Source organism: Anabrus simplex, chromosome 13 (assembly GCF_040414725.1).
Source record: "Anabrus simplex isolate iqAnaSimp1 chromosome 13, ASM4041472v1, whole genome shotgun sequence".
NCBI lineage: Eukaryota > Metazoa > Arthropoda > Insecta > Orthoptera > Tettigoniidae > Anabrus > Anabrus simplex.
In genome coordinates this window covers 101,806,387-101,819,742 of record NC_090277.1, presented here as the reverse complement: position 1 = coordinate 101,819,742, position 13,356 = coordinate 101,806,387, and the positions used below count along the sequence as shown (strand labels likewise).

Genomic DNA, 13,356 nt, shown 5'->3' with positions numbered 1-13,356 from the left:
CATTAATTTATTTACTAAAGTAGTAAATTCTGTCAGTACCGGTTTCGATCCGTAAGGGATCATCCTCAGCTGACACACAAAAAGATTTATATAATTACAAAAACATCACATATGGGAGATTGTACCTTCATTAATAGTCCAATTCAATCAGACATTGAAAGATTGTTTGTTGATATATTAGTGGAGCTTGATCTATTGGCTTAAAAATACCATTGTGTGAGGTATATAACTTTGTTGTGTTCAGGTTATTGAACATCAAGTGGATTTTACACTTATATACACTAGTGTTTGTAATTGCTGTACAGGCTTAAAAATCTATAGTATTGAGGCATATTGTTTCATTGTGTCTAATCTAAAAACACCAAGTTAGTTTTTACATTTCTTGCATTAATTCTGGGACGTTACTTTTTTGTAAAACTAGTCCAATGGACCAGGAGTTAAAAATACTTATTAAAATAGAAAGGATTCTGAATTTAAAATTCCTTGTTGTATGTTGCCTCGTGTGCCTATTTTTAACGTAAAATGGGGTTTACACTTGTTTACATTAATATTATACAATATGTATCAACATTATCAAAAAGTTTTGATCCGACATAGCAAGCCGGTTAAAAATGTTTGTAAACCAGGTGAAATAGTAACAAATGGAAGAGTACAATTCCTTATTCTAATTTTCACTGTCAATTTTGACGTCAAAAATGAAAATCGCAACTAATGATAAAGCAACATAAGCTTCAACTTACAATATACTTACTAATTCACCAGTGCAGTGTAGTAATGTAAACAGTGAAAATTAGAATAAGGAATTGTACTCTTCCATTTGTTACTATTTCACCTGGTTTACAAACATTTTTAACCGGCTTGCTATGTCGGATCAAAACTTTTTGATAATGTTGATACATATTGTATAATATTAATGTAAACAAGTGTAAAACCCCATTTTACGTTAAAAATAGGCACACGAGGCATCATACAACAAGGAATTTTAAATTCAGAATCCTTTCTATTTTAATAAGTATTTTTAACTCCTGGTCCATTGGACTAGTTTTACAAAAAAGTAACGTCCCAGAATTAATGCAAGAAATGTAAAAACTAACTTGGTGTTTTTAGATTAGACACAATGAAACAATATGCCTCAATACTATAGATTTTTAAGCCTGTACAGCAATTACAAACACTAGTGTATATAAGTGTAAAATCCACTTGATGTTCAATAACCTGAACACAACAAAGTTATATACCTCACACAATGGTATTTTTAAGCCAATAGATCAAGCTCCACTAATATATCAACAAACAATCTTTCAATGTCTGATTGAATTGGACTATTAATGAAGGTACAATCTCCCATATGTGATGTTTTTGTAATTATATAAATCTTTTTGTGTGTCAGCTGAGGATGATCCCTTACGGATCGAAACCGGTACTGACAGAATTTACTACTTTAGTAAATAAATTAATGTATTGATAAGGTGGAGACTTCTCAATTACTTTTACGTTGTAGTATCTATCAATACGGACATGAAGCTAATAGATTATAATTACTCACGTCCGTCCAGTCATCCGCTCTGTTGCTGTGTCAACGTCACTTGTGTCCCTGTTGCACTCAGAAGAGCTAGAGAAATAATTTTCGTCCTCAGACTTGCATTCTCTAAATTCAGACACTCTTCGACCGTATTATCCAATATTGACACTGTCTGTATCCCTGATCCATTTTACCGGAAAACCACGAATATACATAGGAAGTACGCACACGAGAAAACTGTGTCACACAGCATATGTATTACGTAACTCCCACAAACAGAACAAACTCAGCAAGATGCTGTGGGAATTTCCCTCACTGGAAGAGTTGCAAAAACAGCTCCTGCCATCTCTGAGCATATTTGGGTACCTCCTCGGCTGATAAACCCATGATTTTCGAACGGAACATATATACGTTTCTGCCTGCGAAGAGTTAATTAAGGTACAGCCCCAACATTTGTCTGGTGGGAAAATGGGAAACCATTGAAAACCATCCGCAGGGCTGTCGACGGTGGGGTTCGAACCCACTATCTCCCGAATGCAAGTTCACAGCTGCATACAATGACTGTGAAATAATGAACTCAGACAAGACAAATACTGACGCACTTGATAACGTCTCCTTCTTGTGGCTTATACTGTATTTAGCAATAGAGCAAACATCCGATATCTTCTTCTCCTTTGCGGTTTTGTTAATTCAACTCATTGTCAGATTTCTTGTTGAAAGATTAATGGGCACTTTATCGTTGTCGGATTTGAAAATAAGGTTTAGGACATTGTGGAAAACACGTGATATCAAAGAATGCGCTGCGTTGGTTAGGCAGAAGTTCAGTACTGAGAGTTCGAAGAGTTATTATAGACCATGGTTGTTTGATTTGGTCACCATGCCATGGTTACTCAAAGGCATTTTAGGTTAGTTGCAACGCCATTTTACCTCAAATTTTTTCCTCTCAAACGGCCTGTCGTGGCTTAAATAGTGGGAGGTATAATGTTGCAAACGTAAATTTGAGGATTTTAATACATTGTGAGCATAGGAAATCTCAGGGGACCAACAAAAAATGTTGTAAAATACTGGAAAACATAAAAGTCGGGAACATAAATGCGGGGTAATACTGTATGTGTATCACAACTCTATTAAGAAACTTGCGTATGGAATTTTTTATTGCAGAATTTTTTCAAGTAGTAGGGATTTTTAAGTCCATAATTTTAGAACGTAAAAATTACACAAAACTTCAGTACAGAAAAATCTATACGTAGTGCTTTTAAAAGAAGCATGCCTACCTAATTACTAATTTACATTAACATGTTAATTAAATATCTTGAAAAAATGGAATTAAAAATTTCAAAAAAAATTTTTTTTTGGAAAAACCATTAATTGTATATGAAAGAAATGTTTGTGATATGTCTACTTTTATGTAGGTGACATTCCCACTAAGTTTCGTGTAAACCCGTATCTTTTTATCTCCGGAGTGTCGCCTTAAGGAAAATAATGGATACGAAGATGTTCCAAACCAGAGGGACAAAATCTGTATTATTCTTTCAGTCAGTCAAGTGGACTTCAAGCTGAAGTTTTTTTGTAGTTACATAAACTAGCTATTAAACAGAAAGTATTGGAATTTAGGATTTTTCCTTTAACCTTAACCTTGGTTGTATAATCAACATTTGGTTATTTTTTTAACAAGCCTCCTGTACCACAGTAGTACGGTTCGTTAGTGCATTGTAGCAACAAGTAGGTTAAGGTACAAATGATGTGATGACTTGTTTTATTTCAGCTCATTAAAGCGGGCTGGAGACTAGACGATGTGGATCTATTTGAGGTGAACGAAGCCTTTGCCGCCCAGTTGCTGGGTTGCGTAAGAAATCTGGGAGTGGACATCAAGAAAGTCAACATCTGCGGTGGCGCCGTTGCTCTTGGCCATCCGCTTGGAGCGTCGGGTGAGTAGCGGGAGAATTTAACAGGCAGGATTTGTGCGAATGATGTACTTCCATGTATTTCAGTCTTTGTAAAGTTGTTCTCTTGTTGTATCCTCTAAATGCCTCCCCCTGTTTTGCTACATGTTTGCTCCAGTCACCTCCTTTTATAGTACTCGTCTCGCTACCCTAATCTCTCTCTCTCTTCATGTTTTTCTTTGTTTTAATGGCTCATCACTGTTGCCCGCTTGAAATCACGAGACATAACCATCATCAAACTAACTCAATGTATCTATAATGGAGGTTTCTTTACCCAAGTAAATGATCAATCAAGATATTCATAGTTAAGTTGGTTTTCAAGCTCGATGAGGAATTGAGGAAATACACACTCTCTCTCTCATCCTCACTTAATGTTATATATTTCTGCCTTTATTTTGATATATGCATTAATATAGCCATATTCATCGGTGTTTGCTTGGTGTGAATAATTTGGCTGCCAGGCGAGTTGGCCGTGCGGTTAGGGGCGCGAAGCTGTGAGCTTGCATCCAGGAGATAGTGGGTTCGAACCCCACTGTCGGCAACCCTGAAGATAGTTTTTTGTGGTTACCTATTTTTACACCAGGTAAATGCTGGGACTGTACCTTAATTAAGGCCACGGCCGCTTCTTTCCCACTCCTGAGCCTTTCCTATCCCATCGTCGCCATAAGACCAGTCTGTGTCGGTGCGACGTAAAACAAATTGTAAAATAATAATAATATATTTTTAAAAAATTCAGCTCCCTTCTTGAAATTTGCTATCACTTGTCGGTCACTTGAAACCACACCGTAATAATACACACAAGCAAATACAGTGTCTCTCTTGTAAACTCAGACCGTCCAGCGGTGTTTCTAGTCTGAGACCTAAGCAGCTGTACGGGAGGCGCACGCATCGTTCTTGACCTTCTAAGGAGCGAGCACATCTTCAACCTAGCATCAATAGCCAGTCTGAATCTCAGGTGTTAACTTGGTGAGACAGTTACCATTGCAACACCGTATTTTCATAAAAGTTACTTTGAATACGAGTCGGTGCTATGTATTTGTTCAGCAATTTCCTGGTGTGCCACCTTCATGAGCACAGATTCACATAATTGTAAATAAATTTGAAACTACTGGCTCAGTGCTCAAGAAAAAAACATGTGCGCGCCCAAACGGTTTTAACGGAGGAAAAGCTAGATGACATTGGTGCGAATCTCGAACGGTCACCAAATAAATCACTTACAAAATTAGCACAAGTTGGTGTTTTGGTTTCTTCGGCACACAGAACTACAAAGCTGTTACACGTCAAATCATACAGGTTCACACGTGTCCATTGTTTAACACCCGCTGATCCAGCCACAAGAGTGAGATACTGTGAGTGCCGGGCTGACTGGCTCAGTCCAGTGGTATTTGAAGGTGCTCAAATACGTCAGCCTAGTGTAGGTAGATTTACTGGCACGTAAAGGAACTCCTGCGGGACAAAATTACAGCACCGCGGTGTCTCTGAAAACCGTAAAAGTAGTTAGTGGGACGTAAAGCAAATAACATTAAATGTTGTGAGTGGTATCGTGCATCATTGAATGATCGTTTATTCGACCCACGGCTTGTGTTCCTTTCGGATGAGGCCTGGTTGCATCTTAATGGTCGTGTGAACAGTCACCTCTCGCTATTGTTGTGCAGAATATCCCAATGGTGTTTATTAAGTCCCTCATTATGGAGGATGACACTTCCAGCATCTTTTATAAAGTAAGATTTCATATAAGACTGGATACACGCTTAATGCAGGGCGGCTGTACACGACGTAAGTTGGGCTGAGGCAGCTGCTGTAGCGCAGAGTTCAAACACCGTGCGCTCAGTCTAAATATTACGTGTACCTATGCTGTAAGACAATAAGAATACACAAAGGCTGAGTCTGCAAACTGTGCCAAAGTCGTGACTAGACAAGATTAGGTTAGGTTGATTACGAGATTTCCTTCTGTTTCAACTGAACTTATCTTCATAGAGGAGGTAACACTGCTTTCCTCATCGGAAGCGTTCTTGCAGGCTGTTCTTGCTTCTTATTCATCATAATTGCATTCTGTACGTACAAATTGGACGAAATAAGACCGTATTATAAAGTGCTGCGTTCGTCATTTTTAACACCAACTACATTATTAAGTGTATTATTCGAACATGCCACAATTCTACTTTACCATCTGTGAGTGGGGGATGCAGACGAAGAATACACCCATGGTATCCCTTGCCTGTTGTAAGAGGCAACTAAAAGAGGTGATCAAGGGATGATTATATACAACCAAGGAACTCGTTGTGATTAGTACCACCATGCGGGGAACACCATGGCTCGCTTTTACTTGCGCGTAGTACCACTATGTTGGGTACGGTACCAAATAGATTTGTGATTAGTAGCAAACGAGGGCTCGACGGCTTTTACAGTACCTGTGATTAGTAGCACTATATGAGCGACACCATGGGATGAAGGAACCCATGGTGTTGGCTTGCCTATGATTAGTACCCACTATATGAGGAACACCACGGGATAGTACGAGTCCCTGTGGTTAGTACACTTAGGTGATGAACACCATAGGTTTGTGCTGCCTGTCAAGGGCGCCGCAATGTGCGAAACACGGTAGGTCTGTAATACATGTGTGAATTTCATTACTTGTGAGTAGTACCATAATGTGTGGAATACCAGCGAGTCTACGCTACTCTTGATTAGTACCGCAACATGACAAATACCATGGTTCTATTTTTCTAGCGATAAGTACCATTACGAGGGGCCGATGACTCAGATTTTGGACTCCTTTCGAATATAAGCATCATCGTTTCAGTATCGTCCTGTAGAGGCAGTCCCTTGGTCAGTAATACTATTGTTCTACGCCAGCTTCTGAGCATGTGAGGCACTGTGGGTCAGTTCCACTGATCGTTTTAAATTCATATCCGTCCATTCATTCTTCATCCTCACGTTTCGAATTGTGGTCAGTGGAGGATTTTGGGTTTTTAATTTGTCGTTTCATTTCGCATCATTAGGGGCCGATGACCTCAACAATTCTACTTACCTGGTATTACCCAAACAGATTTTTAATACTACAGAAAAAGAAAACATGCTTCACTTGTACCCGCAAATGTAACACAAGTGAATTTCACGGGACGGCAGTGGCAATACGTAAATCTCGCAAGTCAGGAAAAGACCGTGACTGTATAGTGCCGAAGTGCAAGATTTACAGTAACTGTAAGACTCGTGTCAGCAAGTAGGGTCCCTAAACTGTATGGTTAGCGAAGCAGTTGAAAAATATCTATGAATTACTACATTCAGTATTAACAGGGGAGAAAGAGTAAGTGTATGCACTTATATGGCAGGGAGTGTAGACTGGGAAGTGCTCTTTCACTTCTATAGTTTATTATTGTGATAGACAGGAAGGAAAGACAGGCAGGGAAACCTGGAATAGCAGGCTTATGGTATCACTAGCATGAGTATTTCAGTGGCACACAAGTTTTATGAAATTTTTTCTTGACACACTGCTTGTTCTCTACACTCTGCTTTTAGTTGCTGGGATCTTTGGCTGTGCAAAAACATATACAGCTGGTGACGAGCACGCAGCATGGTATTGCTGAAGCAAGAAAATATTGCTTGAGTGTTCACAGTGAATACACCATATCCTTGTCCACACTCCAACAGGTTTTCCAAACTGAGCGTAGTTATGCTGACTGAGCAGGTAGACCGCTCCTCTCTAACATGGCCAGAGATCCCAGCAACTAACAATACCACTGCCGAGGCAACAATACTGCCGCAGCGCACACCCCTGTATTATCAAGTGCTACCCTGCCACTTGTAGAAATTGCGCGCAGTCACACCCAGGGCTCAAATTACGGTTATAGGGTGCTGTACCACCTATACCACCTCTAGTATGTCTAGTTAACTCAAAATCTCAAAACTTCGTGGGTAGCAACTGTGTTTACAAAGAACTTCTTGACAGCCAAAGATCCCAGCACCTAAAAGCAGAGTGTAGTGAACAAGCAGTGTGTCAAGAAAGAACGTCTGAAAAAATACCATTTTGGAAGAGAACCGTCGAACAGGCCTGTGCCACCAGCAGCAATCATCACTGCCATGTGTAAGAGACACATTCCGAAGCAAGTGATGTATTCTTAATTGAACGATGTAGCATTCAATCGGGGAGCACAGCAAAAATGATACAGGGACATTGTATAGTCTTACATGAAGAAGGTCGAAATAGGCATCGGCAGCTTCTGCCCACGAGGGCCACAATATTTTGAATAACACCGATAAAGGCAGAAGTCCAATGGAAGGGATCTTAGAAATGGATGAGAATAGGGAGAAATGACCGCTAGGTTTGACAGCAACAAGGAGCTTCAGCAGTTTTGATTAGCCAGTGTTGCGGCAGAGCTTGAGGTTCTAGAATTGGTCTTGCATGTCATCTGTGATCTTTTATGATTTCCTTGTGGATGACATTAATTGTTCTCTCCTGTTCGTAACTCAGTGCGGATTTTTTCCAAATCCTTCTGGCCACCTGCCTGTTAGCTCACTCTTTTCTCTGCATGCATATTATATAATGTACTCGAAAGGTGTCTTTATCTTAAGATTATAAACTATTACCAAATGCCTCGTCCAACCCTAGAAATTGCCGACCTAGCCATGGCCTCAGCTAGGCCTGGAGCCACTGATCAGACATCCTGAGCCAGAATTTAATAGTGGTGGACGACCCGTTCGTTTCCCCTCCTCGTGATGCCAAAAACCTTTGACGTGTTAGTATGATGTTCAACCCCTAGCGAAAAAACTTTGTGTTTAACCCTTGAACTGGCAACTGTCGAATATTCAACACTTTGGTCCCTGCTGTGGTAGCACTGTCAAATATCCGACATGTTCGTATTTCTTCTCGTAATTTCCTCATTTCTTCAGTAGATGTCATGTCAGTCTTCTTCTTGTCGTTCTCACTGTCCACAGCAGCCATGAGTTCAGTTTCATTCGTATTTACAATCTCTTTGTGCGCAATTTCACAGAAATAAATGAGTGTAGTTTCTCGACCCTCTGTTTGAGCACCATTTATGTAGTGTTTGTAAACAAACCTTCACGGGCTCTGCTTTGCTATTCTATTTCATTTTGTTTTGTAATTTCCCCATTTGGTGTGACTATTTACTACTGTGTATATATATTATTTAATTGATTATATACATATTTAGTTCAGTGTGTGTCTAAATATTGCATCTTCACTTCATTATTGAAATTGAGTAATGAATTAGTGTGAAATTTGTTGGAAGATGGAAGTGACGGATCTGACTTTGAGGTTATTGAGAATGAATTGACAGATTAAGAGTTAAATTTGGAATGATCTATCGGCTATTTCTTCACATCAAATATTGGAAGTGAAAGTGATGACAAACTTCCCATAAAGCAACCTATCATAATGTGGTCAAAGTCACGCCTACAAATGATTGCATGCCAATACATTTTTCCTTGTATTTTCAAGAATATACCTCTCAGAGTGATGAAACCTTTGCTTGTGCATTACAGATGCATTATCGACAATCTGTATACCTCAGTTGAAATGTTCGAGTTTTGTGTACATATGATCGAAAATGTTATTACTATTTTGAATTTACGAATTACACCTTTTGAACAGAGTAAGTTTTTCTAGTGAGAAAATGTGTCAGTACAACAATCCTCAGTGTATTAGCTTTATGTAGATATATAAAACTTCATAGATTTATTTCATATCTTGCAGATATTTTGCATTTTATATAGACAGTTAAAAGCTGCCAAATCTGGCTGCCACCACAAGATTTAACATTGCCAGTTCTAGGGTTAAATCACAGAATTATCTGGAAGCAACTATATATGAGAAATTTTATGTGATTTTACTCATATTTTGCATATGCACTAATTCCTTATATCTTGTATATATCTTGTATATATATATTCACGTAGAGTTTTATGTCTTATAGCTTGCTGTATAATATTTGCCATGTATGGTCTCGCAAACAGTATATTCGCATTTGGTACAATATACAGTAAAAGCTCGATAATTCAGATGTGTATCTAAGTCTGACATCTCACTTTAGCCCTAAGTGCCTGCACTCTAAACTCCTCTTCTGCGAATCATCCTCAACAAGCTTATGAAGTCTTTTTCATAGGTTCTTAATGTCCCATAACCAAAACGAATAGAAATAAAATATTTGAGAATTTTAATATTTACTTAACGTTGAATTCGTGTTTTGCCCTATTGTGAATTACGTTAAATCAAATAAAAAATTGCATTCTTATTATGGAATAATTTTCAGGACTGGAAATTTATTGTGTTAAATGCAGGTTTGCGCTCAAAGTCACACAAAATTGGGGTTATACTCTATATCTTTATAGTATAATGCCCTGTGTCTGGCAGCTGTAACAGGCAGTTTATATGTAGAGATTTTACATACATACATACATACATACATACATACATACATACATACATACATACATACATTCATTTAAGGATCCTAGATCAAAATATTTCTGATGTGCTGTACATTTAAAAAAAGTCTACCTGCTTCCCAGATAAGCTAGCATAGCAACTTGTAGCTTATAATAATCTGGAAGAAATAAACTCTCCAGTGGTGAAAGAAAAACTGAAATCTGTTGAATGATTTCTGAGATCATCATGCATATTCGAACTTGCAAGGTTTCTCTGTAATATTAATATTGATGGTAAGGCTAGGAAATGTAAAAGAACCTCTGACTTGACAGTCCCATGTTGCTTGTTTCAGGTACTCGTGTCCTAGTGACTCTGCTCCATGCCCTGGAGCGCACAGGAGGAAAACGTGGTGTGGCTGCCCTCTGCATTGGCGGAGGCATGGGTATAGCAATGTGTGTCGAGAGAAATTGATTTTAATCAACTCTTTTATTAGTCTTGTCTACTTAAAACCTATGTCTTTTGACAAAAAGGCATTCTTAAACTGTATTATTTAGCTGAGATAATTGAGGTAGAGGGCACGGACAAAGAGATGACATTTTCTCCATTTTAAGATAAGGTTAACAAGTTTTTTCTTGCATAGTGACGACAGTAGAACCTTGCTTATCTGGTTCCGTGATTCAACTTGATTCCTAGCTTTGGGCACTTACAGGAGCTCTCTATCTAGGGTTGCCATATGTACTAGAAAACTGGGATTGTCCCACATTCTAGTTCTATAAAATTGTCATACCTGGTTCAGTAAAGTTCTTGTAGAAGCCCCAGATTTTTTACGTTTACCCTGCGATGTATGGGTAGCATTCCCCTCTCTTACCTGTAGGCCCCTGGTTCAATTTCCGGCCAGGTCCAGGATTTTTACCTGGATATGGCGGCTGGTATGAGGTCTACCCAGCTTATGTGATTACACTAGCAGAGCTATCTGATGTTGAGATAGCAGCCCCGGTCTATAAAGCCATGAATAACAACCGAGAGAAATCTTCATGCCAACCACATGACACATCATAATCTGCAGGCCTTTGGGCTGAGCAGGAGTTGCTTGGTAGGCCATGGCCCTTCGGGGCTGTTGCTTCATGGAGTTGTATATTACGATACAATATTGAAATAATTTCAGACTCTCAAGTAATAACTCTCCTGTTGTAGAACAGATGGTACATTCTGTTTTCTCTTTGCTTGATGCACACGGTGTGTCGACTCCATTGTCCACGATTCAGGATTGTATTCCTACAGAATGTATTAATTCTGTCATCCATTAAGGCCATTCTTAACATTCTGTATAACTAGTCACTTGTATCTTGCACAGATTGTTTTAATAAATTTAACTGCATAAAGAAAAAAAACGATCAAAGTACTTTGACATAATGCAGTTTATGAAAAATATTATTGGAATGATAATGGTGTGTGACCTACGGTGAGGCCTGGTGAGGTCTTTCTAGTTGGCGTGAACACCCAGCCACCAAAGCCAAAGAATTAACTAATGAAAGTTAAAATCCCCAATCTGGACAGGAATCGAACTCCGGACCTCTAGGACGAAAGGCCAGCATGCTTACCATTTAACCATGGAGTCGGAACTCGATATAATGAGGAGCCTTACTGTTGCAAATAAAAATACAGTATTGGTATATTTTGAGGTGAAAGAGGTGTTTTTTACCATTCTCATATTGTTTTTGCTTTAAATAAAGCTCATGACCAGGCTGAGTGGCTCAGACAGTTGATACACTGGCCTTCTGACCCCAACTCAGCAGGTTGGATTGTGGCTCAGTCTGGTGGCATTTGAAGGTGCTAAGATATGGCAGCCTCGAGTTGGTCGATTTACGTGAAAGAACTCCTTTGAGACAAAATTCCAGCACCTCGGCATCTCCTAGAACGGTCAAAAAAGTAAGTTAGTGGGGCGTAAAAACAATAACATAATTATTTTTATTAAGAGCTCTCTCTTTTTTTTTAATAATTCACCTATTTTTGTCGCATACACTATTGCTCCAGTTTTGTTGAAGACAAATATGGCAACTGTATCTTCATCTAGCTCAGTTTGTTGCTACTGCTATGATGTTCTTCAAAGACTTCCCAACTGCCACCGCCTCTGTTTCTTTTGTCTGATAGTCCTGCTCTTCCTCTAGGCCCCTGGGAATTCCATTCAGGAGCCGCGCGCGTGTGTGTGTGCGTGCGTGCGTGCTATCTATTTCCATTCTTATATCTGGAATTCAGACTTGGCATTGTTGGGTGCGCTCCCATGATTCTCGATTCAGGGCATTACACTCCTCTGATGAGACAACAGATAATTATGGTTCTACTGTATTGCAATGTGCATGGTGACAAAAGAATAAGTATTGTTGTTTGTTTTTTAATATTATACATCCATAGAATATTTAGAATTAATTTTATAATTAGAATTTTACACAATTGCGGGCAATGTGAATTTCTAGAGAGTTCTTGGGCTGAGGTGACGTACTTCTGTTTCTCAGTCCGGCCATTCATAATCAGTTGCAGAAGGGTGTATTGATTACTGCGAATTCATTTGCAATGTACTTAATGACGAGTTTTGTTATTGCTGTGTTTTTTCACATGTATGTATGTATCTGTAAGGGAGTACGAGATTTTTATATGGGTGTGTATTTTGTATGGTGATCATCAGTCTGGGAAACTTAACTATCTTAACAGTATGAACTTAAAGGCTGAGGAGTGAAAGAAATGTGTGTGTTAAGATGACGGATAGAGAACAGCATCTTGCCAGTTCGGAAAGGTTGGTAGAAGGGAAATACTTCTCAGCTATACTATTTTTGGTATAACCTTTGGCAGTCAAGAAGAAGAGAGATCTCCCTTCGTGAGCCTTCAGACCCTAAGTACACAGTGTCATATTGGAAGTGGTTGAAGATAAGTTAATTTGGCAGTTTATCACGATGTTGAGTTGTAAAAGATTCCTGGTGATACATATGGCGTTTACCTGAGAAAATTAAGTAAAACGCAGGAACGTGACCCCCAATATATTTGATTTTCCGCCATCTTATTGAGTTAGTGACAGTGTTGATTGAAATCGACACATAAGCAGCTCAGCTCAAGTGGAATCAGGTAGAAATTCCTATCATGATAGTTGAGGCATTATTATTACAGTAATTCCTGGTTATTCGGGTTATTGAAATGGGCAATACGCACGAAAATCGCAGGTAATTCAATGAAATTTCATGGAATAACGTGGTTTTCTCTGTACACATTGTACAGGTGATGAGGTTTTTTTTAAAAAACCACTGTAAAAATCAGACTTTTTAACTTCTCACCTGTAGACTTTATTGAACTTACAAGGATCAGTTGCAGACAGTTTGTGCTCCTATTCAGTAGTCGGCCACCAATGTGGCAGGTAACTGTTTCTTCTTGAATTATTATTTTCCTATAACTTAGGAGATTTTTGCTTTAGTATTAAAGTATTTTTGAAACATTTTTCTGCTATAATAATAATAATA

At 38.7% G+C, this 13,356-nt stretch overlaps 1 protein-coding gene across 1 annotated transcript in view; it reads left to right on the top strand.

The window, feature by feature from the left end:
* The window catches only part of Acat2 (Acetyl-CoA acetyltransferase 2), a 72,518-nt gene extending 60,459 nt beyond the window's left edge, over window positions 1-12,059 (top strand). Inside the window, exons 7-8 of the mRNA XM_067157531.2 lie at window positions 3,288-3,450; window positions 10,203-12,059. Coding sequence (XP_067013632.2) covers window positions 3,288-3,450; window positions 10,203-10,321 — 282 coding nt within the window. The 3' untranslated portion in view covers window positions 10,322-12,059. The remainder of the gene's footprint in view (window positions 1-3,287; window positions 3,451-10,202) is intronic.
* The last annotated feature ends 1,297 nt before the right edge of the window (window positions 12,060-13,356 follow it).